At 42.1% G+C, this 28,000-nt stretch overlaps 3 protein-coding genes across 4 annotated transcripts in view; 2 read left to right on the plus strand and 1 right to left on the minus strand.

Moving 5' to 3' along the window:
- The window catches only part of LOC110986629 (uncharacterized), a 37,872-nt gene extending 33,266 nt beyond the window's left edge, over positions 1–4,606 (plus strand). Inside the window, exon 8 of the mRNA XM_022248650.2 lies at positions 109–4,606. Coding sequence (XP_022104342.2) covers positions 109–967 — 859 coding nt within the window. The 3' untranslated portion in view covers positions 968–4,606. The remainder of the gene's footprint in view (positions 1–108) is intronic.
- Positions 3,717–27,999, minus strand: pigm (phosphatidylinositol glycan anchor biosynthesis class M). 2 transcript variants are annotated; one of them, XM_022248649.2, is made up of 6 exons: positions 27,324–27,999; positions 10,058–10,250; positions 9,057–9,610; positions 7,186–7,444; positions 5,762–5,863; positions 3,717–5,279 (listed from the first exon to the last, which is right to left on the minus strand). In XM_022248649.2, the coding sequence occupies exons 2-6, from the start codon at positions 10,220–10,222 to the stop codon at positions 5,097–5,099; spliced, it is 1,263 nt and encodes a 420-aa protein (XP_022104341.2). In that variant the 5' UTR covers positions 10,223–10,250; positions 27,324–27,999; the 3' UTR covers positions 3,717–5,096. The 2 variants fall into 2 exon arrangements, with proteins under 2 accessions (XP_022104341.2, XP_022104340.2); XM_022248648.2 differs by lacking the exon at positions 27,324–27,999 and adding an exon at positions 11,099–11,183.
- The window catches only part of ppp4r1 (protein phosphatase 4 regulatory subunit 1), a 71,821-nt gene continuing 55,405 nt past the window's right edge, over positions 11,585–28,000 (plus strand). Inside the window, exon 1 of the mRNA XM_022248645.2 lies at positions 11,585–11,603. The gene's annotated coding sequence lies outside the window, so the exon portion shown is untranslated. The remainder of the gene's footprint in view (positions 11,604–28,000) is intronic.

Here is a 28,000-nt window from a genome sequence, read left to right on the forward strand (position 1 = left end):
AGTCATCAGGCAAAGTCATGAATTTGAGTATTTTTTAAGTAACAGGCATTTCAGTGTCTTCTCACATTATGGTAATTAGATTTGTACTTTGAATTTTTGACTTTTCAGGAGACACCAAAGTGCCTTTGGTCACGGAGGAGGCGAGGAGGTCAGACAGAGACTGCATCCTATCAGTAGCTCCTCATCTCCGGTTAGAGAGCTGGAGAACAGAGAGCGGAGGAACTACTACGAAGAGCTGGCTGGAATTGAGAACAACGGCAGTCGGCAGGAGGAGGAAACCATCATTCTGGCTCAGGAGAAAGAGGTGGAATACCTGGCACAGCAACAGCTTCCCCTCCCCCACAGAACCCGGCACACCTCGGCCGAGAGGCTGCGAAGGGGGCACAGACATTCCTCCAAAGGGGGTAAAGGGGGCCACCGGCGCTCGCGCTCCTACGACCTGGATGCCAAGCCCCCGATACAGGAGGGCGTGCTGAGCACGGAGGAGCACAAACTGAAATGTGGGCTGCGGCAGCGGTACCACAAGGACTACCACATGATGCTGCTGGAGGCGTCGCGGGCCAAGCTGGAAGGTTTCCAACCCATGTCCCCCCCGCCAGCGGTGGGCGACATGGCCTCCCAAGCCCCCATGAAGCTACCCACATTCACCGCCGCCGAGTCTTCCCCAGTGGCTGGGCTGGGCCCCTTTGCCCCACCCCTGCCACCGGCCAACCTGTGCCCTACCCAGCTGCATTCGCCCGTGGCCCCCAGGGACCAGACCCCGGCCCTGACCAGCCCCAAGGTGCCCGCGCGGCGTCGCTCCCACAAGAAGCTGCTGAAGCCCGTCCTCCAGCCTTTCACGTACATGCAGCACGAGATAGCCAACGGCATGGAGGGAGTGGTCTATGTACCGGTGTCGCAGCACCATGAGCATCACCATCACCACGAACATCACCATCACCACCACTATCACCACTACCACAAATGACTAGTCGTGGCAGCCCCAACCACATGGTGCCGACTCTACTGCTGGGAGCTCACATCAGAGAAAAAAATCTGGAGGGTGTAAAAGATGTTGGAAAAGCTGATCAAAAGAAGGATGGCAGTCTTCTTTGCGGCTGTCAAGTTCTACTTCAGTGTGGAGAAGCCACCACATTGAATTGCATAAAAGTATCTCTGGAGCTCTTCAAGTTGTGCCAAATTTGGCATTTTGGATTGGTCCGTTGGTTTCTCAGTGGAGCCAACTGGGGTTGAAAATGCATAGTTTCCATAACCGTCTTGAACTGAAACTTTAAAAGAAAGAATCTCGGACCAATCTTGTTTGCAAGATTGTACATCAAGGTGACTTGCTAAGTTGTGGATACCAAGCTTTCCATCTAGAAACATGAACGTCCAATGTCACACTCGCGTCTGCACCATCTGGATGGGGCTGTAATTAAGTATTGTATAGATCTTTAAACAAGGTGCTTTTCCTAAAAGCACGAAAAAAGCAGGGTTTGCTATTTTTAAGTCTAAAGTGAAGACAAGCTCATGTCCTTTGTAATATACGTGTATACTTTTACCTCTTTTCTGCATTTAATGTTATTAAACAGTAATATTTTAATCGTATACTTAATATATTACACTACAATCCCCAACTGGAAAACACCAGAACGGATTACGTGTACTGTCGATTTTGTAAATGGCAAGTTAAAATGGTAAACTTTAACCACAGAATTTGTATATTTATCTGTTTACTGTGGTTACTGATTGCAAGTCATACTTGACGCTTTTTTATCCCCAGTGCAACTTTTCAGATGTGACAGTCTTTTGAAGCGATGGTCACATGACAAATGCTGAATGGTTCGCTCTGAATCGGTTGTCCGTGTCTTTGAAATCAAAGCTTGAGGCATATTGTTGACAAGGCTTTTCTCTCAAAGACATCATTGCTCCAATCTAGGTAGAGTGACTTTGAAAAGTACCCATGATCACCAAGTGAAACGAGTATGGGTGCAGGTCGGTTGGTGGACGTGACTTTTCTTTATATTCCCAACACCAAGTATTTCTCCAGTTGTGCAGTATTGGGAACACGTTTTGATTCGTCTATTTGACCTGGTTGTTCATTTTGAGAACTTTTCTTTGAGTGTTTCGTACAGAGAATTTTTTAGTAATATTTGATTTCTGTTCAAATTTTGTTATCTACGGAGTGTCTGAGCATGGTAAGTGGACTCTAGTAGTATTTATTTCTTCCAGGTCTTGGGCAGACATTGCAACATTTCCTTTTGTGGTTTTATTGAGGTATGATAAGTACTTTCGTTACATTCTTTGTGTTAATAGACAGTGGAGAATGTTTTTACACTTTATCATTATTTAAGGGTTCCCATGGAAAAACTTGGTTACGTCATGGAAGAACAGAAATGTTCTGGAGATGTTTTGTTAAACACCGAGCGTTGCTGGATAAGCAGTTCAAAGGCCTTGAAAACAATGCCTGGGAAATCTTATGGCATTCCTAGAATTGGGCAAGGAATAAAGAAGGAAATGTCCTGGACATCTGGAGCAGTAGAATTCAGTGGAATGGAGAAAATATCGATGGTGTCTGAAGGCCATTTGCACGATTACTTAACCGAGAAAACTCTGAACATTAGGGCACGTGATGGAAGCAGTGATTGTCATCACGGGAAAGCGCATCATGTGACAAAAAGAACCTCATCCGAAGTTCATGCTTCCGGAGCTTAGAATGTGATGGAATGAAAAACCAGCATTCAGACAGAACCTCAGTCTCCCTGGTATGCCTTTATTCCTACTTGTAAACAAATTAACAGAGCAGTGTTGACCAGTGAAATACCTGCGTTATTCACTCCTAGACCCAATTTTCTAAAGTACATGTACTGCTTAGCAGGGAACCAGCCAACAGAAATTCAGACTGCATGACACTTGGGCTGGTAACCCGTTTTTCAAAAAATAACAAAAAGAAATGCCATGTTCAGGTTTGCTTGGCTTTGAAAATTCTTGTCAGTCACTTTATACATGTAGTGTACTTTGACAACCAGAATGATACCGTGCATGATACGGGGCCGATGGGTCCCCCCCCATGTCCAATCCCAATACCCACTCAAGACTATTGTTACCTAACACATCCCCCCAGAAATCTGTGAAGAATTCCTGAGATTCCGATAAAACAATGACAGACACTAAGGCGGGGGGGGAGGAGGTTCTCTCCGCCCCATATCTTGCATCAAAGGACCAGAATTGGAAGCCTTTACTACGATGGCTAATTGCTGATGGGTGTGTTGTAAGCACGTGGCATGTGCCGCTGCGACCAATAGGGTGTCGCGATTTGCCAAATGCATACACGTGTCAAGCTGAAGAACGTGCGTGTGAGTGTGGTGCCACCGCGGTAACGGCATTTTATTGGATCATTCTGTAGCGCCCTCTTCAGTATGTGCTTAGACCCCAATGGGCTCATTCTAGGCACGGGGGAAAGTATGCGCAGACATGTTAGAGGGAGTTTATTCAAGAGTAGGTGTATTCGCAAAATGATCCAGGAAATTTGTTTCTTACGGGATGGAAACAGAGTTTCATAAATGAACCCTTGACAAGTATTTGTCTTCACAAATATATTTCCTCTGTTTAGTTTTTCCAGCTTAAAAGTATTTCACTTTTTATTGTGTTGTATTTATTATTACCTTATACACATTCACAGTAAAGGTATTTTGTGTTATTCTGGGGGTTTAAAGAAATCAGACAACTAGAAACCATTTATATTTTTGTCTTGTTTTAGCACTAGCTTATTTTTTTATCTTAAACCTTGGTAAGGTACAAGATTTAATGTTTTGTACACATTTACTACAGTATCCAAAACTCATTTCAACCTGAACAGTACAATGACAGGTGTAATTATAGTCATTAACGTGTTAATAGTGTACAGTAACTCAGGCTGAAATTTAAAAAAATTTTTCTTGTAGAAATTTATCACATTGTATTGGTCATTTTGTTGAAAACTAATTTGTGGTGTCACAGGATGTAAACAATAGCTGCCGTGGGTGGTATGAGGGAAAGAAAATCCATGTGGTCTTCACTGTGAACTTCACCTTGCAACTTCATTTTTGTATTAAGTCTGTGAGAAGTATCAAAATATCGTTCAAACCATCGAGACCGAGCGAAACTGCTCCTAAGAAAGGTAAGAGATTGCCAGAAACACCTTGTCGCTGCAACTCTTCTCAAAGTGGGCGGTACCACGCTCAATTTGTCCCCTGATTAGCTGATTCCTCCTAACTGAAAACCACTGCAGCCAGTGGTGTTGTATACCAAGATTCCACATTCAGGCTCATTGACTCCACTTCAGGAACCGAGAGTGGCCTTAATTCAAGCCTGACAGGCTGTGGCTTTTTTGTTACCGGTCGCTTTTCTTAATTTGGCAGCGCAGAGGAAAACATTCAGTGTACTCTCTGTACTCCAACAAAATGTAACTGAACTCCCAACCCAACGTGAATACACTGGCATGGATTCAATTCAGATGTACTTCTGATCACTCCATTTTGTTCTTGCATGTCTGCTTCAGGGCTGAGTCAAAGGTATTATTATTCTGTGTTAATATCAAGATGCAAATCTGGAATAAATTCAATGTATCTAATCCATAACTAAGACACATGTTGCTTACGTCTTCATGTTTTTTGTTGAGTTGTCTCGTATAAAAGCTGTTCGACTTTTTTGACTTTTCAAATGGAAACTTTATTTCATTCCATTGAAATGAACAAAATACAATAAGTTACAAGAAATTAGAATATTTACACGTAAAAGATTTGTTAGAAATACAATATAACCGGTAACAACCGTCAACAGTTAAAATTAGTACAATCGAGAAGAAGACATGTAGGGTAAACAAAGGAGAAAAACAAACGCAGCAAAATATAGTCGGAACATTGTACAATACATGGGAGGAAATATACACTATTGACCAGGTAGCTCATGAAAGTATAAAAGCTGTTCGATGGTGGTGGTGGTTGACTGTCTCTTTGAAACCCGAATTCTGAAAATTCCCTTTTGGTCCTGATTTCATCTAAAGAGGACATCTGAAATGTTCAGTAATTGAGATTAAAAGTCGCTGTCCAAACAGAATTTCTGTGGCTGCTCTTCTGTCACCTTCTGGCCATCAGAGCCAACTTGCCGCCCACAAAAGTCTGATGTTCCTCGTAGGTCGTTATCATTCTGACCAGGATTGTGATATTCACGGCAAAGAACACGAGGCCGGCCAGCCACACCGCCAGAAAGGTGTCCTTGCCTTCAAACTCCAGGTGGTAGGCAAAATACAGCCACAGGGCCTTTCAAATAGTGGGAAAAAGAATGAATTTAGTTATGGATGAATTCTACCACAATGTGAAAGGAGGGAGGGGCTACAGTCTTGACAACTTGGCTCGTGTCGAAAATTATTGGTATTGGTGTAAACAGACGTAGGGGATCAGATGTCAACCTGAATATGTCCAATGGAATTGCATCTCTCTGCCTTGAGCAAAAACACCCCCTTGTCGGTTGAAAAGAGCCATGTTAGTGGGGAGTGCTTATTTTGTATTTCAGTGTGAATTTGTGAACCAGCAAAGTGCAGTTCCCACAACAGGAGCCTTCGTTCCTAGGAAAATTGCGCCCTCTCTTGACCCAGCTCGGGGCAGACAGGCTCTTTTCACAACTGAGCCCTCTAGTGGTGGAAATACTCAGTTTTACAGATGAGGTACAGCAGTTTTTTGAAAGCCCTGGCCAAACTGGGTGGAATCTGTTCTTAGAACTGGTCAAAAAAGAAAAAGGTTACCTGTCCAAGAAACCACAGCACTGCGAGGCAGAGAGCTTCCGACAGCTTCATCCTCAGCGTTGGGATGACAAGAGGAAAGAGGCAAAGATACCACAAGAAGTACTGAAAAGGGGCAGGAAAAGACCACCCAAGAAATGACTATCTTATCACCATACGTAATTTAAGTTCAAAGTACAGTGGGAATGCCTGTTTTCAAAGTTTAATTTACAAACTTGGCTGTGAAAAGAAGTTCAAGAGCAAGCTACTTACAGGGACAGGTAAGTTTAATTTCTGTTAAAAAAAAGTTCAGAACTACTGAGGGCGCTATTTAAGTTATACACACACGGTACTTTTGCTTTGACACCCTATTGGTTCAACAGAGGGCGCTATGCAGAAATAACAGCACTACAGATGTAAAGGGAGGGGGAGGAGATACATGTAGTTTCAGTCCAGGGTCCAATACAGAAAGTGTAGTACGAATAATGGGTGGGGTAGATAAAGTGCTGAACTCCTACAATAAGGGGGAATGAGTCCTGCCATTTCCCAAGGAGAAAAGTGACATTTTTGAGTGCCACCATGTAGACAACAACAAGCTTTCTTTTTGCCCTTTTGGGTTAGCGCCCCCCCCAAAAAAACTTGTGCTTCCGGTTTCCCAACCGACCTTAAATTTCCGGTGCAACCCTAAAATTTTTATCAGCAAGTTAGAAAAAGAAATGTTCTAAATCATTAATTCCAGTTGGTAAATTGAGCTACAGTCGGCAAATGAATCCAAAATTAGGAAAAAAAACGACATACGTTGGCTGTCGGCATTTCCCCTGAAGTATGAAACGTAGCGTACCATGGATCACTTTGTGAATTTTACACAACACGAGGTTGGCAAATAAGCTACAAGTGGGCAAACTGACTCTGGCACAACTCCCCAAGAAACTGCCTTCGTTATCCCAATGCTTGTTATTTCAAGGAAGTTCTGTCATGGAAGTTTGAATGCTCTTTCCTGTGAATAGTGCGTCGTATTTGAGGGCATCAATATGCATGCACAATGTGGGCTTAATCGGTGCGGCCGCACACCAACTCCCATGAAGTAAACGTGGTCAACCTGGCAGGATGTCAGGTGTTTGTTCTCGAATGACGTTGTCTTTTTGAGATAAACAAACTGACTCGTCAGAGAAGTTGTTGGAGCTGCAACTTTTAGGTTAGGGCTGTTACTTTTTAGTGGGCATGAAAGCATATCCCCGCACCGAGATAATACTGTGTTTCAGCAGGGCTGAGTCTAGCTGTTCCATTGAGTCTGTTGACCATTTCCGTAAGCAAATGTTGCTTAGAAACGTGGTGTTTACCTACTTGCGTTTGACGCTTTCCGTCAGACAGCGGTTCTATTAGCAGAAACAGTCATGCTTTATCGCACCACAGAGGTGGTCACAGACATTCACACAGAAGTAACTCACCTGAGATGTGCACACTTTGTTGAAAGCCACAAAAACGAAGGTCTGTGCAAAACAGCAGAACGCAATGTCCTTGTAGTAGCGGATGGACAGGGCGATGAGGAGCATGACCTGTGGCAAGAAAGCAAGGAGACCGACAGCGAAGGACAGCGGGGACTCACTTGTCAAGTACAGCATGTAGAAATACGGGGAGAAGTTATGCCGGACGTCACGGCGAGTAACATGGTAAAAGTATGTCTCTTCTAGGAAATCATCTCCATAGCTATTGGGCAAAAACAAACAAGTTTGGAGTAATTAATTAAGTATGGAAACATGGGGTTTATCCCTTAATGATGTAGAGTCTTTTTACAGTGGGGCTCACCATACGAGAATCTAACCGAGGATGTTTTCTGTGGCTGGTCCCCGTCTCTGGAACCAGCTTGAAGTTCATCTTAGAGAATCTAGGAATGTTGAGAGTTTTAAGACTGTGCTGAAGACACACCTTTTTAAACAAGCATTTCTAGTTTCTTAGTATTGATTTTGATTATGGTACATGTAGGTTATATTTATTTACCTATATTTTGATGTACAGCGCCTGGGAGCAGCCTGATGGATTGGGCGATTTATAAATGTCAATTACTATTAACCTCGTTAACACTACGCAAAGGACAGGTGCAACATGCTATCACAAACGATGTGTGATCTAACACATGCATCTAAGCTTACTGGAGTAATGCTCATGAACTTATATTTTTGAATTCAACAGAGAGAAAGCTTTCCAATGGTATGTACATGGAACACTTTGGGTGAGAGTATAAGGTGACAATGGGACATTATTCTGGCAGCTTTGTGTCTTTGTTCCTGACATTGTTTCAACATTTCAGATCAGGCACGAATAATGCCATCGTGAAAATTGCCGAGAAAATGACATTTCTAAATACATGATTCTGCGAAATACTTGGAATTAAGTAGATGGGTTACTCTTTCCAAATATTACAAACCCCCAAATTGACCTCCATTTCAATATGACTTTGAACCCTCAAAATAGCAAAGAGCAGGATGCAACTTTACTCTCATTTTGTCGTGACGGGTCACATTTTCTTATCAAAAATAAGTTCAGCTGAACCAAAACAGGTCAGTAGTGTAAACTATTTTTTGCAGTCCTCAGATAGTCTTGCTAACCCGGTTCCATCTGCAAACGTTGGCAATAACAGCCCATGTTTTTAGCTCAGTGCGCTCTGTTTTGGCCACTTCCGTTTTATGCAGCACCAAATACAATTTCTTTTCTCATCAAATTGGTCAAGATCGTAGTTACAGTTACTAAATATCTGCCATATGGCGAACCTGCTAAGTCTCCAATTGGCTGAGTAGTGAGTTCCTCTCTGTAACGGTTATCTGCTTGGTTGCATTTTTGCACAAATTCTAACAGTCAACTCATGTTTCTACGATCTCAAACTGGAGTGGTCATTTTTGTCAGGTGCATTTGCAAACATTGTCTCGAATTTGTCATACAGCTGTACGATGTTTCTCAGTCCTCTGAGCTGGAAGATGTTACAGAACATTAAGGCAAGATTGAATGCGCCATTCCTGATGGCCCCCCTGTAATCCAGTTCTTGACTTCATCAAACACATTGCAGGAATCGCTGATTACGAGCTCTCATTGAATGAACACTTGAGCCACCCTATGTGAAATGGGCCTCTTTAAACTGAAATGACATCACACTGAATGAACCGGATAGTAGAAAGCAGTGTTGGGTTATGTACAGAGCAAATGTCCAGGAACAGTGGCTGTGTACAACAATTATGCTTTTGGCCACTTCACAGGCGCCTGTGGAAATGACCAGTCACTATGGTAACCGGAATTGTCCGTACAATTTTCAGCATGCAGAACTCACCAATAATACATTAGCCCGGTTAGCAGGGTAAATGTAGTTACCGAGACAAAGACAAACTCCAGCCGGGACTTGTTCGGCCAGAACAGCTCAGCAATCCACCTTGAAAATCCGTCTTTGAAACCATGTGTTATTCCTCCCGGAGACGTTCTGTGATAGTCTCGGCCCAGGAGAAAGTATATAGGAACACAGTACGTCACTGGATAGATTTTGACGTGGACGGACATGGCGTAGAGCAACGCAGCCGTCCGTGTGTGGTGCTTCATCAGGGTGTAAAGCGTGGATAGCACCAACACCGACATGACGGATTCCGCATTCCCCCGACTAGAGACGGTCGCGGGCAAGGGGTTCAACCACCACAAGAGGGCGCTCTTGACGGCCACCCGCTCAGGACAGCCGCCGAGTTGCAGTATCCGCAGGATTAGGGTACCAGTGAGAACGTCACAAAAGATGAAGACGATCTTACCAAAGAGTGGAGAGAGATGGATGTTGGGGGTGAGCGCCCATGCTAGAAGAGGGGTATATCTGTAGGTTGCTCTTTGATACGGTGAGGCGCCCTGAAAAAACAGGAAAGAAAATGACATGGTCTGCACACGGATCTTATCAGATATCAATCCACCTTACGATTAATTTCATAACAATTCTTCATCCGATGGTATGATTGTGCTGTCTGGTTGATCATGTGAGCCTACAAAATCTGTCGATTGTGCAACCACTAGTCAACCACTTTGTCTAATTTACAAGAGGAAAGGAAAGTTAAGTCTGAGGTTTGGCATAAGATCGACCATGATATGCACTCCAGGAGGGCAGAGAGTTGAACACAAGTGATGCAGGAATGCATGAAATAACAATGCTACAATTTCATTTCATGACACCTTTCATGTAAGATTTCGCGAGATAACTATAGCATGGCACACCCAACTGTGCTGAGACAGGCAATAATGCCCAAAGTAGGCCGTGGACACAGTCAAAACGTCACACCCCCACTCACATCCCCTGCCCACCTGCGACACATATCTAGCCGCATCAGTGAAGACATGATAGTCCACATCGGTGTACTTGACAAGCATGGTCCTGTCCTGCCACTCCCCGTAGGCGGCCAGGATGAACCTGACGAGGAACGCTGCTGCACACCACCCGAGAGCAACTCCGTAAGACTTCACTGACATTGTTGGAATGCTGAAACTAAGCAATTATCTGGTGACAAAACCATACAAAAAGCTTTTAAAATGCAACTGCAGCATTTCTCTTTTAACCCTAGCACAGCTGGGCTTTCTCAGACTCTTTCCCACAGCCGAGGGGGAGAATATTGGCCTTCAAGATCTTTGATATCTAACATCCTTTCTTTCTAAAACTTAGTACACATGTAAGATTGCAGAGACATATATACATTCTTTATCTGTGAAATTTCAATAAGCCTTTAGCGAGTTAACTTTAAATAAACTCTGGTAAACAGAATTCATGTGAACATAACAATTTGAATTCTCCCCATTAAAGCAACTACTAAAACAGCCAAATTTGTAAAAAATGATAAAATATTTAAATGATAAAACCACTGCTTTCAGATTAATCTCTTTAAAAAACTTCATCATGAGATATATATGCACACAACTGAGAGCAGGCCGAAACGTTAATTATTTCATGGAGGAAGGAATCAAACCAGGCAGTAAAGCCAGCATGAACTTATCCGTGGTCGGCAATAAGCACAGTCTTGACTCTGGTGCAAATTTAATGTACAGCATCCAAAGTTGATTAGGCCTGGGGGAGTCTACCCTTTGAAGTTTGAAGATCAATTGATAAATCATAGATGGGGTAATCAACTCAGGAGGGTGTAGTCAAGATGGAATGCACATGATCCACATCAAACCCCGAAAATATTGACCATAAAACAAAACCAAACAAAAACGACATCAACGACGCCAACCACCGTCCATTCTTTTAGTACTGGACAGAATTATCTACACTACTAGTTACCACATGGTTTCTCATATATTTATTACAAAGCTTTTCGACATCCATTTAAAAGTTCACGTGTTACCCATTACCTCCATGTTCACACGATCAGATCTTCAAACTGGGCCGCATTTATTCTGCAAAATGAATGCGACCCAGTTTGAAGTTCACTTCCTGTAGAACAAGAAGGGACCATTATTTACAGGGGTTGTTCGAGATGAACAGTATATGCGTCTATTTTAGAAACGCAATATGATTATTTTGTTCTCGTTTAAAACATGAGATATCCATTAAAAAGTCAAATGTAATTTCCGTTTTTAACATTTCAACAAAATGTAAAGCACTCTTTCTTATAAATTGAATGCGTTTTGAGACATCGTACACGCCGTCATCTTATATCTACCTCGTCGAAACCGACCAATCAACTGTCGTAAAATTTGCCTCGTGTAGCATTTCAACATGGCGGGTGAGTGACAGTAAATTGTGTAAAATCTCTTCCGCTGAAATACAAGTCATTTTGTCTTATTTACCCTTTTCTCTTTTGGTTTACAGACCTCAGTTATTTATCACAGAACTTTGAAGACGACTCCGAAGACTGTGAGTATTATATTATCGTTCTTGATTTTGTAAATAGAGAATGATTTGTGGTTGTTCTAACGTGAATTTGTCGGCCCATCCTACCGTCGTGACCGTAATGACCGTGTGTATGAGTACGATCGAGCAACGCGGACCGCACCGTGTTCTGGTGTTGCAGAGGTGGATGTGCACAGCTCGTGCAGGTTATTTGTAAATACTAACCTCATTCTGGCCCCAGTATTTATTGAAAAAAATACCGAAAACAGTCGGATTTTGACAGATTTTGAAGTCAAAAATATCACTAAAGCTCCAACATGCCCAAAAGCTTTGGAATTTAAGAAAGCCAGAAGTTGGTGATAAAGGTATTTTTTGGTGAGTCTTTGTAATTTTTGAGAACCGTTGTCACTTTACTACATAGGCCTAGGCCTACATGTTATGTCGTGGAGCGTTAGTAGGGTATGACCGATCCAGTCCAAAATTCGAAAAAGAGGAATAGGGCCTACTGACGCTCCACTCAGTAGAGCTAGTTGGAAAGAGTTCTGTAGGCATGATAGGCCTACATGTATAACCTACAAGTTCTAATACAAGGGTAACTGGTCACTTGGTACCTTGCCAACTCAGCACCCACCACCTCGGCACCTGTGCAAAAGCCAACTCTGCACCTTGTCAACTCAGCACCTCATACTCTTCAGCCACCAAGATTCTTGAATCAAATGACCATTGAATCAAACCGATTTGAGGGTCTCCATTATTTCGAAATTTGCCAAGGACTAAATGTACATTTTCTTTTTGCATGTAGTTCTGGCCAGGATTGCGTGTGTAGACTACACACCCTGGCACCAAATATATGCGCTACCACAGTACTTAGTGCGCATGAATTTTGCCCGGTGATGGTGCTTTTGGTGCTGTCAAAGCCGTTTGGGTGGTTGTGAGCACGTGCGCGTGCTTCGATCTAATCATTTCACGCAAGTTCTCTTTTAAAAATTTGGACATATGGAAACTTTACAAATTTGTTACGCTAACTGAATTTCTATAAATCAGAAAATAATGCTTCATTGCAAAATCTGCTTGTTTGGGTGGTTTTGGCTGAAACAAACATGATTTTCTCGCGTGGGAATTTTTCATGAGTGAAGTTTTCGACCCGATCCGGAACTGGATGAAATGATCTGGAACTAGGAAAACTTTGTCGGAGCTTAGTAGTTGCTTGGCTTGTGGGTCGGGTTTGGGTGGTTTTGGCTGAAACAAACATGATTTTCTCGCGTGGGAATTTTTCATGAGTGAAGTTTTCGACCCGATCCGGAACTGGATGAAATGATCTGGAACTAGGAAAACTTTGTCGGAGCTTAGTAGTTGCTTGGTTTGTGGGTCAGGTTTGGGGGCCGGGGATGCGGGGGCAGCTTCAATCATGAGTTTTCACGGAATGGCCAGGATAAGGCAAGGGTTATTTTTCGTTATTCGAAGGGTTATTTTTCGTTATTCTCGGCCCACGCTCGAGCGTAGGCCGAGAATAATAGCTGAAAAGCGGGCTGGGGATCTCAATTTTTACGGTGGCTCTACCCGCGTCCTGGCGTGAAGGGGTTAAATTAAGATTGGACTTTCATTTCAACTATGTTTTTCCTTCAATCTTCCCTTCTGCATGCAAAACTCTTGTTTCTTTGTGAATTTCTTTGTCGGTTTTCTTGTAGTAATTGAGTTACCAAAATCCAAAACAATAAACATTAAGTATATTACATTTACCAAGCACATGTACGGAATTAGGACCAATTGGTTGCAAGAGCCTGTGCCTAGTTGGTCAGGTGCCGAGTTGAAAAATGCAGACCGGAGGCAAAATTAAGGTGCCACGTTGGCTAGGTGCCCAGTTGGTAGGTGCCGAGTTTTCAAGTTGCCGAAGTGACCGACATTCGGTACAAGTAGGCCTACTAGGTATGTGGCAAAAAAAAAGTTCAAAGTTGTTAAATGCCACTGCAATGTATACGGTTGGAAGTCCCTTGGGCGTAAAACGACTCCCCTGAAAGAGAGATTGTCTCCTCAAAAGGGGACATTCTTTCCCAAGTGGTCTTAGGTAAAAAAAATATCCACATGCCAGTGTTGTATCCGAGACCTTGATGTCTGAGACCGAGACCAAGGCATACGAGACCAAGACCGAGACCTACTCCTTCAAGACCAAGACCAGGACTTTGAGACCGAGACTTTTGCAGGTCAAGAGCGAGACCACGACATCCGAGACCAGCCATAAACGAATGTTTAGTTTTTACCAAAAGGTAAATACGGACAAACATATGGCAGTACAATTAAGTACAAAAGAAATAAAATGAAAACATTAGCATAAACTCACACACACAAATAGGTCAAATATTTGTTAAAGAATGTCTCACTTCTTTTATCAGTGATTCTGCTCTACTTTTACCTGATCTGGTCATTTTCAACCCGAGTGTCCCAAATGATATGATGTAAACATTGAAAGAAAAATCCTTAGACTTTTTTTGTAAGCAAAATACTGAAAAACAAATCTTGTGTCTTGAAAGCACTTTCACTAGTGTACACAATTCATAGCGTGCACACACACACAGACTGGTTCCCGTCCCGGCCCTATGTTCAGCAGGAGACTACGTAGGGAACCAGTCTAGTGTGCGAATTCCGCTACTCACAACCTTATCTCCATGGTGTCAAGCTGCATGGCTACTCTGGATTGGAAATAAAGTAACAACTTTGGACAAGCTTGCATCTTGCTGCATTGACTAGTCTTCATTCCAGCCTCGATTTCATTGTTTATTGCAAAAAATCTGAACATTACTGTGTTGTATTTATATCAGTGGTTGAAGATTCGACTCGAGCAGAGGTAATTTTGCCTTTTGCAATCGCGTGCATGCGTGGTAGCCAGATGCGCATTTTGTTATGGTCTTGACTGGTCTCGAGGGAGAGACCCGAGACTACGGCATCCAAGACCGAGACTGGCACTTTCAAGACTGAGACCGGCCCTCCAAAGACCGAGACTTTGAAAGGGGAGACCGAGACCGCAAAAAAAGGTTTTAAGACGGTCTCGAGACCTACAACACTGCCACATGCTGTTATCAATTTTTTCTCCCATAATTTCCATTCATATTTAGTTATTTCAGTTGTTTTTATGAATTTTGTACCTTGTCACTTGATTAACTATACCATGAAGAATTGATTTTTGGAAGTATTGTTTAGATGCGTCCTTTCCCCACCCTTTATGTGCCACTGTAGACTCCTGCTTTTAATCTTACTAGAAGTAAATGGTAGAATTTTTTTTAACGGTAGCCTTGGGTGTTTCTTCTGTTGAATCCAATTAAGGCATTAAAAGGATCCCCAGAGCAATGGTAAGATCACCAAGCCCACTTGAAAAAAACGTCCCCATTTAGAGGGACATTCTTTCTTTCTGGGGACAGATTTTTGTCCTTGAATAAAGAGACTTCACCAAATACAAGGACAGTCTCCGAGTTGTGATGTACACTCTACTGCCAAGATGACCCTTCTCCAACAGAAAGTTACAGCTAAAAAGAGACATGAGCTGGGGTTATTATTTTGTTTCGTACAAGCAATAGGAATACACAGAATGGATCGTGACTGAAACAGAAATTCCTTTTAGGTTTTGAAAAACATGATAGAAATAGTTAAAAAAAGACTTTGGAAAGAAAAGATTTTTAAAAAAAGAAAAATGTAGTGTTATTGTTGTTATTAATCATTTCTGGTAATGACACCAAGGATTCTATGCGATATTTTACCTGGTTGGGAAGAGTGACTTTCAGTTGTTTTTTTGGAAATATTTTCTGGACAAAATAAAATGGCTGATCTGTAACCACATGTACGTCATCAAACCTTGTAGGAAAGGGGTTCTACATAATTTCGGTTATTTTCAGACATGGGGAAACACCAACATGGCCGCGCTGGAGTGCTAAAATCGGACCGATGAAAAAACTGAAAACCAGGCTGAGTACAAAATCGATAGGGCTGTTCAATGAAAATTGCCACATACCTACATATACGGAACAAGACAAATTAGAAATTAGCCATTACACAGTGATAACATGTCCTAAAAAGTGAAATTTAGCTGGGAAAATTTCCAAACATTTACTTAGAGAACACATGTTTTTTTCAGGCAAGTCTCGTAGGTTTGTGCACAGAGGCATTAAATGTTGTCGGTATATGAAACTCTTTCCCTTAGGCCTACCAATCAGACTTTTGTCAAGTCCGAAGTGGCGAAATAAGGGACCTGGCACCTATACCGTCATGGACATTAGACAGTGTTAGTCCAAGTACCAGTAACTTGGACTCTACGAATCTCCTCATCTACTGACATTTGGAAATGGTCGAGCGATAGTCTAATAGGGCCTAGTAGAGTCAAAGAACCCTTCATAGGCCTCCCCTTCTATTAAATCGATTTCCTAGCTTGTACATGCTGTGCCCCGAATCTGAATCCTCAGAATTCGCCTACAGAATGGTCCTTAAACTTTTCAATACGCCCATTGTAGGATTCAGTGGGAATCAGAAATTCCAGTGATGGTGGTAAGGTTTACTCACATGTGGGAAGAAGAAAGACATTTCCTGTTTGAATCCGAAACCCACTTGTCGGCCAAGCTCGAAATCGCCATCTTTCTCATGTAGCCATTCAAACTGTATGGTAGTATGCCTGGAGATGACGCCACTTGGCGTCCACCGAGCTGACCATTCACAATAGGTGTGCGGCGTCTACACACGCATGTCAACGACTGTTTCCCTAGTGGCGGAATGCCCGGTCTGCAACTCGATGTGATCACAGCTACCGAACGTTGTGCCACTAAGACAATGCCAGACAAAAAACCCCAAACTGGCTGGATATCCTAGTAACTCAAGCCCTAATGCTCTTTAACAGGAAGAATGCCGTGCACAGTCATGAATGTTTCCTGTCGGACTAATGCTTGTGTATCAGCCACAAGAAAGTCAAATTAATGTCCTAAAAAAGTCACATTGAGCAGAGAATGTTTTAGAAGACACTTGGAATTTTTCAAACCAGTCTCCTAATGTTTGTGCACAGGATGTCATGATGTCTTGGAAATTTGCAATTAGGACGTGTGCTCACTGTGTGCCTTTTTCCTCTAGACCGGAGTCTTGGTTCTGAGGTCTTAGTTTTGTTTTGACAGATTTAATATCCGACCCAAGTTCACCAACCAAACCCCAATAAAACTCACTTAGTACTGCTTGTTGACATTCAAGAAACCCCAAAAATGCCTAAAAGTGTGAAATACTTCAACGCGGAAAAACAGGTTGGGCCATCAACCTGACTGTGGCCCACCAAACTGCCCTCTTTGGGAAACACCCAGACAGTGTGAAACACTGTGACATAACTGATTTGAATGTCGCATTTATGTGATGCATTGTAGGAAGACTGTTTCGGGATGCCTCCAGTGCACCAACTACCTAAAAAACTCAGACGCAAGAATTGGGTTTGGCAAATTTTCTTGATCACATAAAAAAGGCTCATACTTCTTTCAAGCCCTCATCACAGAATTTCATATACATGTATCTTGAACACGAGCTTGAGTTTCTAGAGCTGGAATGATCTCATGTTTCTGAATAACAACATGATACATAGCCATTTTTTCAACTTGGACAGGGGGCATTTAAAATTAACATTGATTTGCCCCAATCGTGAAGAAAAAATCAAAAAATTTTCCATTTAGCGATGGATAATAAATTCAATCAGAAGTTCTTCCTATAACAGATGTTGCAATGGCACACCGTAGAGTTCCCCTTAAATAGCAGTCCACTGACGCAATGTCATGCAAAACAGTGATGACTCAAACCTTCTGGTGAAGAGTTCCATTTTAGACCATCACAGTTTTTAAGTGTCACGAACACTGACAAGTTTAAGAAGAGTCAGTGTTAGTTTTTAAAAGAAGAGTTTTAGTGCGAAAAAATGTGGAGGGAATGGTGGGGAACAGATTTGAAATGTACAATAAAGGGCTAAATATGTTGGTGTGTTTGACATTTGAAAGTTGTGACTACCTATCGTGGAATTCTTTCCGCCCTTTGTAGAGGTTTTTACGAGGCTTAATGCTACCGAGCCTGCTGGGATAGCCAGAATAACAACTTGCTTCTAACTGATGGTTTGCCACACTTTTCAGTACACTCCAACATTTGCAATGTTTGTACATGAAGGCAATGTAAGAGATCTTGGACTCAAATCTGGTGAAGTCAAAGCTTTTAAGATCCTAATGCCAACACTTTGATGATGTCTGGCTTCTTGTGATGAGGACAGAGTATTCTTAAGCCCTGAAGTATTTTTTAAAAGTTATCAGGCAAGAGCAAGCATCAGGTTCAACATTATGTATTCAAACGTTGATGGCTGAAAACAAGTGAACATGTAGCTGTTTAAAGCAATTAAACTTGCATAAACGCGTACATCAGTCAAATGTTTTATGTGGAATTATGTAATCTTTTTGAAGCTGAAGGTCAATAAAAACCTTTTTTTCATGTTGATATTCTCTGTTCTTTTTCTGCTTGCTTTAAACTTCTTTGTTGGTGTTTGATACTTGTCAATAGCTTTTATACACTTTTTGAAGGTAGAAACCTGCTCAGAATGACGGTAAAATCTCTCATAGGTACATGCACATTTATTGTTTCATGTCTACTTTCAAGATCCAAGTATTCCACCACCGTTTAAACTTACCATTATGTAACATTTAAATCTTTCAAAATCCACACAGATTTTGAAGGATCTCAGGTCTGAGGAAAGCACATGCAGGACAGGCAATCACATTTTACTTCACTTGGGATTTTGCCCATCGAAAGTCAAGTGCAGAGAATATGCCATTTACCATTTGCTCCACAGTGGTGAATTTTTTTAATGTTAAAGTACAAAGCCACGGAAACTGTAAGAAGCCAGATTGCTAGTTTGCAGTTCCTGATTACATCTTCAGAGTAGGACCAAGCAAAATGGCGTCCCTTGGCATTTGAAGGATATATCCAAAAAGTAGATTGAATTTGGTTGAAGTGGTTCTTTGAATAAATTATCCAAGTTTTCCCTGAAAAACAATGCGGCCTTCTGTTTTTGACTGCTGTGTAAAAGCTCATTCAATTCCGGTAGATGTTTTTGAAATCAGTAAAGCATAAAGCTGTTTTAATGGGACAATAAGTACGCCTGCATTTTAAGGATAAATGGACCATGTCCACTTTGTTTTAAACTCCATTTCCATTAGCACCAGCAGTCACCATCTACTGAGGGACGTACTAAAAAAAGTTCCATAGTTATCGTTGAGAAAACATTGCAAACACAGGTAGAACTTCATTGTACATGTACATTCTTGTTAAAATTTATTAATGGCGCTGGGCTCAGTTTTGCAGTAGGTTCCTGGCTCTTATTCCTACACCGGATGCAGTGCTGCGTTAATGGTGTCCTACCAGAATGCTTTCTGCGCCAAAACTGGACTTTTTAAAAAAACTTTGCCTTCATTGATAGTTGTGTTACTTCCTTTGAGCCGTGGTTTACATTTTACTGGTAATAATTTAACAAGGTGATGCCGTCGAGGTTTTTTCTCAAATAAATGTACATGTATTTTGGTTCGCAGGTTTTGGAGTTATTGCACCGTTCCTTGTGTTGTCCGTTGAGGTATTTGGCTTTGAATTTAAGATGCAATGTTGTTGAAATGGAGCATACTGTAAGCACAAACCTTACGTGTGTGTAGTGCTTATGCAGGACAGATGATCCGTATAATTTCATATCAGACTCTCGAGGTGAATTTGCGCCTTCTTGCAAATGCCAGAGGCATGAATTTTTAAAACCGAGAATGTCTCCATGGGTGGTGGATTATTTTGATGCAGAGCACGCGTGCAGCCCAGTAATGGTTTGTCCATGTTATATTAGCCTCCAGTCTTCCCCTCCCCCCCCCCGAAAAAAGATTTGTAATCCTCTGTCTCCCATTGGATTGTATGTGACTCACTGTGCAGCTCTTGGAAGCTATTGAGATCAATGACTCATGTTGCAATAGATCAGGAAAAACATGCACACATTTATGTGTACAACCCCCTCCCCCGTCGCCATTGCCACTACCACCACCCAGGGGTAACTAACAGAGGCCTCTCAACCACATATCTTTGTGATTAGATGCTGAACGTGACAGTGACAGTGAGGGCTAGACGGTGTAGGCTGGAATTGCCTCCTCCATAGTCAGATTAGCTTTTGCTTAAAAACCAGCCCCGGTGAATTGTTAATTGAGAAGTGGATCTCCGTTTCAGCTTGCTGTTCAGTGAGGGACTGTCCGCTGAACCCAGCATTGCTGTACGTGTACCTGTGCCTTGTGGCATGTTTGAATGTAGGGTTCACGCACTATTTAATGTACTGTGTAGACGTGGTACATTATGAATGTGAATGGTGACAAATGTGTTACATGTCAGGCACGGAGGCACATTAAGTGCTAAACAATATACATGTATACATGTATTTGTACGTGAATTCATAGCATGACGCGTCAAGCTCTACACTGTAAAAATTGCTTTACTTAACTGAATACAATACAGTACATTGTAGCATTTGACAGCATCACACTTCGAAATACTTTAAAATGTCAAGTCCAAGTTCTTCATTCTCATAGTAACAACAAAAGATGAACCCAGAGAAAGAGTCAAAACGTTAGTCCTGATAACCTCTAAAAGTGGGGAAAAGTTTCAATTTCCTGGTATTTTATTGCACATACAAGTATATTCTACAAGCACAAAATGACTGAGTTCATGTATGTATGCACATGATATTGAACATGTTGAGTGAACTTCATATCTACCATACGTTGAAATATTAACATCTTTCAATTAAGGATGGAGTGCAGTCATTGTTCCAAGGCACATTTGCGACATTTGAATATAAATTGATTTCTTTCTGAACTGAACCTAGTACCCGGAATCCAATTTTTTTTGTCAGCGTATCCAGGAGGTGTACCATGGATTCATAATATCCAGAGGACCGTGTTTTTGTTTTTGGGCCAGTGTTTGGGATTGATATCAGAAACAGGTGGGCATGGTTCCGTAATTACCAGGCAATAGCCGAAAGCTGCGGGAATTCCCAATTCATGGGCTTGACATGAGAAGTAATCCCCTAGGGGGCAGGTAGAGGAATCACAACACGACATGATTAATCAAGGCTGTGCTGGCTGTGCCCTGCAAGACCTGCGCTTGAAACTGAACCGTATTTGACAGAAAGGAAGGCCGAATTAACAAATTTTGTTCAGCGCTGTGTCATGGAAATTGTACTCTTCATCAACATGTGATTAATCCGTGTTCATCAGGTCAGGACTGCTCAGAGGATTCAGAACATGGACCCAATGTGGATGGGAAAACGAATCGGGGGGGGGGAACAAAATTGGCAAATTCGATGTGCAGTGTTCAGAGGTTTTTAATTGATTAATCCGGTCCGTGGAAAGGTTTGGCACATGGAAAATGCATCATTTTAAATGGTCTTGTCTGCTAAACATGCAAAATGATATAGTGGCTAACCTGTTGAACCCAAGTCAGGTTGATAAATGCGAATACCCATAAATATTTAAAGTGTGCTCATAAATGTGGGTTTCTGCATATTGTTGTTACCAGTATTTGTTTTGCTCATACAGAATGTATTTTCGTGTGCTTATTTAGTTGAATGATGATTCCCGATGATTGAAATGTTGTATGCATTTCAGTGTTGAATTGCCAAAATGAACTTTTCGAGTACTTCATGTTGGTAAGCCTACTTAAGAATTCTTTTCACTGAAATAAACTATTAAAGGTTTTGAATGAACTGTACATTCATTCCACAAAATTTATGTACATGTGTGAACATTTAAACTCTTGAAAGAAAATGTGCTGTACTTTGTTACTTTGTACATTTACATGTACGTACCAGCATAAAGTGATTTTTGAACTGCATTCATCAAAACCGGGTTCATAAGTACAATACAAAGTCTGTGCTAAGAATGAGCTTTCTTAAGCTGAAACAACAAGTTTTGGATGATCTGTATAATTGCTTCTCTTGATAACAGCATAACCCAACATGATCATGTTGTACATGTCACTGGCCAGAGATATAAGGCTAGAGATCGTCATTGCACAGTGGACACTTTTCACTGAACCACTTCCAATGTACTTTGTACAAAGCGCATAACATTGCAGCCAGTTAGCGTTTGAGCTTACCAAAGCAAACCTCCTAAAGACTCCTTAACTTTAGCTGGATTATGAAAAAAGCCGTCCCGTGTAAACATACAATGTGTGATAAGGTTCACTTTTAAGGTGCATTCTTTTTGATAGGATGGATTTGCTTCTTTGGTGCTGTATCAGTCCTGGTGAATGGTGCAACCTAAATCATTGGTGTGTGTTAATGAATGGAAGTTTGCTTACAGCTATTGAACCAAAGCACGATCAAAGGTTACATTGTACAGTACACAGTTGGGCACTTTTTGAGTGTATTCCAATGAACTGTTTGATTTATAACAGCTTTGCAAGTGGGTGTATTTTCTCTTCAGGCTATGGTAAAACTCCACGAGCGTAACATTGACTAAATGTACATAGATGCGTGCACAGCATACAAGGTACATGTTCAGTGATCACAGCAAAATATCACCTTACACTTGGGAAGCCCCCCTCCCTGAATGGGGTGGGGGTAGAGTGTTTGCTGTTTTGCAGAGAAACTATAGAGCGAGGATGAATTATGTCTTCCAAGCTGCCGCTTTGCTTTCCATTATAGATAAAGGCTTCTGTGGTTTACAGTGCTCGGATTGTCTGTTAATTTTTCTCCAGCCCTAATTACTGTTTGGAAGCTACTGTTCATGGGCCTACAAAATGTTGGGGACAGATGTCAGTTCCCACCATCCAAACCAAATGCCAATGAACTTTATCACTGTTTGCCTTGCACTAATTGCTTTGGGGCTTTTGGCTGCGGGCTTGTGTGTCTGATGCATGCCTGATATACAGATAGCTAGGGTAGGCATGAATGCGACAGAGCAAAGTCCAGTGGTGGCAGGATCTTTCTTTTCATCCAATTCTGCCAAATGAAAATTGCCCCCCAGAGTTCTTGTAGCTAGGCTACTGGTTGTTGAAATGTTTCACCAGTGGTTCATTATCACAGCAATGTGTAATTTGTGTAATAGGTAGGCCAGTCGTCAAATGCAACCGAACTCCGACCCTAACTCTCTGGGGATAGTGTGTTTGGTGGGGGGAGGGCTTCCTCAGTCCTGTGTAGAAACCGAGGAACGTGTACTGGTATAGTTTGTACTGAAACTGTACTGAAATGTTGGAAGGATATCAAGGCCCAAGGAAGCTGCCTGCAGTATGTGCAGCGGCTGAGCTGTGCCATCCCCACTCCTGCAAACCTGTGCAGTACATGTACATAAAATTAGATAAAAACAAAGATGGGGGGTGTGTCGAACGTATGAGCATGGTCAATTTTGCTGGGTTGTTATCAGCTTTTGGTTGGAATTACATGTAAACCAACATCACCTCAGAACACACCCAGTTTAATTGCAGTTTACACAAATGTAAAACAGTTGGGACACTGAAACTGTTTCTCTTTTGGGGGCGTTTACCCGTATGCCTCTGCATGCATTTCCTTTAGACATTACTTTTGTCTAACCTGTTTTGGTCGGAGAGATACCGAAAGGGGTGGGAAAATGTTTGATGTCCCATTGTTATGTGTAATTTCACGCTTTCTGTTTCTTACAAACGCAAAAGTGCCCCAGCTTTTTTTTGGGGGGGGTCGAATACTGGACCGTTTCAGATTGTGTGAACGGAAATGTTAAAAAGGAACCTTGGCAGATTCAAGGTGAGTCTTCTAAGCCCAAGTCTGTATGTGACTCAACTTTTCTAAAGTTTATTTTCTCATTTGTGTTAAGTTGAACTCCATGGAACTCATTAATATTAAAAAAACCCTATTTCTGCAGCAGAAAGAACTACGGTATAACGTTTTACCACATACTGAACAGAAGCTCACATTGTGGGCTCTCATCCCATGCATGTTTGTTTTCATTTTCACTGGGGTTGAGATTAACTTCAAACTCTTGATGGCCCACAGGGTCAGTGGGAAGTGCACTGCACTGGTCCTCTTGAAAATTTGGGGGCAACGGTTGAGTGCATGTAATGAAATTGATCAGGCCCACCACGCATGCCCATTTGCATCGGTCAAACTTCATTATTGAAACAGCCGATTGGCCATCCTGGCTGGATTTGAATACACTTTTTTAAGCCAAAAAACTAGTTCTGCTTGTGGTTACGCGACTGATCCTAAATTTTTGGCACGACCAGAAAAATTTATATCGGTTAGTTAAAGAAACACGTTTAAAGATTTTTTAAAACAGGAAAACAAAATACTGTCTGTCCCATCTCCATACAACACCTCGCAACAAGTTTTTCACATCCAAAGCTTGTATTTGTTTGTCTGCTTACAAACACAACATCTGGAAAGAAAGTTCCGTTATTTTCACAAGTTCCCTTCTTAATTTGCTATCATGGTTGTGAAAACATGCATGCAGTATTGCTCGATGCATAGGAGCAAGGCTTCACTGGTTCGAAAAAATTGATGTCGCCAGAAGATTTCTACGAGTTAATCCCCAGAACTAGATCTGTTTAATTTGAGGTTATATATTGCTCGTACTTGACAATCCGTCCAATACGGACTCGACATGACCTGTAAAGCTTTCACTGGCGTCTGTGGGAGATAGCGTTGAACTGGTACTCCGGTTGTTTGCACATGTATGAGCTGTATGCACGACCGTGCAGTGAACAGAATGTTGCGTCACGCGCTTACGTGTGTATGTGGCACACAAGCCCGGTGCATTATTGCGGGCAATCATGGCCGTGAGGACTGTGGAACAATACCGTGAACTCGAAAGTGCTGCGCCGGTGATTAGCAATATGGGTTGTAAAATGTGAAAATATGGCAATATTCCTCAAATGACCACTGTCGCACCGGGCCATTGTTTTGGGAGAATGCAGTGACCTGATGAATTTTTCGGTGGCCCTGGGCCAGTAGACCACTGTTAATTGGAACCCCTGTTTTCACACAATTAAGCCTTCCGTCAGAGGGAGCCACATATTTGATGCCTTTCTGTTTCAGTGAACATGTACAGTGTACACGTTGTACATGGGTGTGCTTTCTGTTTCTGCAAATACACGCAGTTTCATTCAGCTCTTTGCAACACTGCTGCCAGTGCTGTGTCTTGGAAAGTAAATAGCGCCCTCTTCTGTTTTCATTCCTTAGCAACTGCATGTACATGTAAATACATGTACATGTTTTGCCATCTTCAGTGTGTGTGGGAGATACGTACATGTACATGTATGTACCAGGTACTTGTAATGCACAAGAACTTACGCTGTACTGTGAGTGCTGCACATGCCGGCCATAAACCACAGCAAGACTTGTACACTTGAGGGGCACGTCCGTCAAATATTTGGACAGGAATGGAAGAGGGGGGAAGGGGATGTATCAAATGTCAGCATTGAGCCAGGAAGCCTAGCAATGAGAGTTGAATACCAAGGGGGGAAGGTTTGCAACTCAAAAGAGATTTTGCCTGGCCCCATGCCTTGTTTGAACACTTTGGATTCTGAGAAATTCCTCCCCAAATCAAAAGCCTTCAATCTTGTCATAGTACATGTCTGTAAACGTGGAATATGTGCAGGTGGATTTTATTACTTGGCAGTTGGTACAGGTATTTGAATTGGTCACATAAACATAAATGCAGGCACAAGCTTGAATATGGCTGTTGGGTAATTGGTCACGAGCAGTAAAATACGCTGACACAGTTCATGGTGGAAAAATGTCGGCTTTTTTCACTTGGATACTGGTGTTTTCAGCCAGTTTGGGAATTTTCAAAGCCTATAAGAAAAAAGTTTAGGTACGTGTACATGTACATGTATGCAACAGATACATTTCATTTTGGTGTTTTGGCTTAAAAAAGAGCAGCTTCTAGTCACGTGTATTAGGAAGGACTACGTGTAGGTCATTGAAGCATTTTTTTCTTTGTAGTGTATGGTTACATGTACACGGTCTGTGAAATGAATTTCGAGAATACTATTTTAAAACCACAGAATATCAAATTCACCAAGTTTATCTTAATGTAATATACATGTATGCACTTAGCATGGGAGTTAAGTGAGCTGTGCGCAAGTTAATGTACAATTGTGCTCGGCTGGAGTGCCCTTCAAGAGTTCTTGCAAGGTTGAATTCCTGACTGCATTCAAATGTTACTGAAGTTGCCTTTTATTGGCAGTTGTGTACTGAAGTACATGGATATTTACAGGTAGGTTTTACCTGCACTGTACACCTGTGCCATTTGATACACCATAGAGTTACTGATCCCTCTTTCATATGGTTAAGAGTTTCATGTGTATTCACGCTGGAACAGTACTAGAAATGCTTGAAAGCTTACATCACGTGCTGGCTTTAATCTTCAGTTTTCAGACTGTTTTGGTTCAGTATGGTCGCTTGAGTATTACTGCAGCCCCGCATACTGCTTGGTAACCAGATGTTGGCTGGGAGCGTACATGTCTATAATCAGTAACAGCATGGCTTTTTTTTTCTTTCTTGGCTCGCTGGATTCCAGCACACTTTCCCACACTGCTGGGGTACTGCGCGGCCCCTCAGCCACATGGGGATACACATGTTGGCGGGGCAAATTTAATTTGCCTCCCATTTTGGTCCGGCATTCAGTTGCAAAGCAGCATAATTCCCTCCCGCTCACTGGTGTAAAGTGCAAGGGGGGATGGATAAGGTTCCAGGCTAGACTGGATTCTAAACTCGATTAGGCCGGGGCCAGTTGTTGTTGTTTTTTTTTTTTTTTGGAGGGGAGGGGCTTGGTCTGTCATGTTTTTGTCCAGGGTGTCACATTACCATAGATTGTCCCTTCTCCCTACCTCCATGTTGAGAGCAAACTGTGTGCTTTCCCGGGAGTGTACATGTACATTATTCCCCGAAAATGTGGCTTGCGATTGGATTTGGTGTAAGAAAAATGGTTGTAGGGAACTTTCATACAGGAGGTGTATAAATTTACATCTTTTCAGAATTGATTTTCTGTGGACTGAAAGATTTATGTGCTCAGGTCATGCTCATGATAACCTTTGTGTGCGCAGGTATTTTATGTTGAAATGTATATTATGCATATGCCGTTATTTACATCGGTTTTCTATTTTTAGCAGTTGGCCTAAGTTTGTTTTTCCAAACAAGGGCTGTCGGCAGAACTTGGAAAAAGTGCATACAGTAAGTTGAGCTCAACCCATCCATTGCAACAGGCTGACGGTTCACCAATACTTTCCATGCGAGATACCGGTACATGTACGAGTACCATACAAATTGAGAAAAAAAGTCCTCCAGAGGGAATTAGACAAGTTTTTTAGCCCGTCAGAAAAATTATCACCTTTTCTTTTTGAACTTGTAACCGTTGCTGATTATCATGATGAACATTGGAAAAGCACTGATGAATGTTGGAATTGAATGTACATGTATTTGCGCTGAACCTGTGCGTATTCTAGTAGGCTCACATACCGGTAGTACAAATGTGCATGTACGTGGTTATCAGAATGTTATTTCTTAAAAAACTTCTTGCCAGAGCTTACAAACATGTACATGTATGCACATGTACATGTTCTAAACATGTACGATTCCACATTGTACTGCAACATTGCAACTGTTGAACTTCCATGCATGCACTGGATACGCATCTTGATATCTTAGTCATGAAAAGATACTTGTACTGTATTAATAGTTGTCGACGATGCCTGCTCACCTACCTTTGAAGTGAAGATGAAAGCCACAGTGCTTGTGCGCACATGTTTGCGTTGTTCCGAGCACCACTGATCAGCTTTCTGGGCTGGTTATCTGAGCTGTGTAGTTCTCCTGTGCGTCGTGAATAGACCCCGCTTAATGTGCCTCCTCCAAGGATCTAAGATGCGGGGACTTGTCATTGTTACTAGTGATGGATTGCCCTCTTCCTCTGTCCCGCTCATCTCTGGGAAATTTCCTAAACGAGCAGTGCTTCCTGGCTCATTTTGACCTGTCCAGTAGTTGTCGGCACGTGTCGGCTGTCGCTTGCGCCAACCGTGCCAAGAGCCCGTCTGTCTAGTACACGCTGTTCAGTTCGGAATAACTGACAGCCGTCTCGCTCGTTGACGACTTTGGAAAACAATGACGGTTGGACGGAACCTGGAGATGACATTTGGAAGTGGTAGAGTATGGAAGGATTCTTTTCCTCCCTGCAGCTGTCAGTGATGAGTTCTTACCCAGCAAGGCTGCTACACCCATTGAGGTTAAACATTCCAACTCACACTAAGAGATACACAGTAGGACTAATTTGAATGGCACGTCTTGCCGTTCTTTCCTCATAAACAGACAGCAATTAGCGATCTACTCTTTTCTCACTGGATGGTTCAGTAGTGGGTCATGTTTTACATTTTTTTTCTGTTTAGGT

Source organism: Acanthaster planci, linkage group LG06, assembly GCF_054643075.1.
Source record: "Acanthaster planci isolate LZ-2023a linkage group LG06, COTS_SCS, whole genome shotgun sequence".
NCBI lineage: Eukaryota > Metazoa > Echinodermata > Asteroidea > Valvatida > Acanthasteridae > Acanthaster > Acanthaster planci.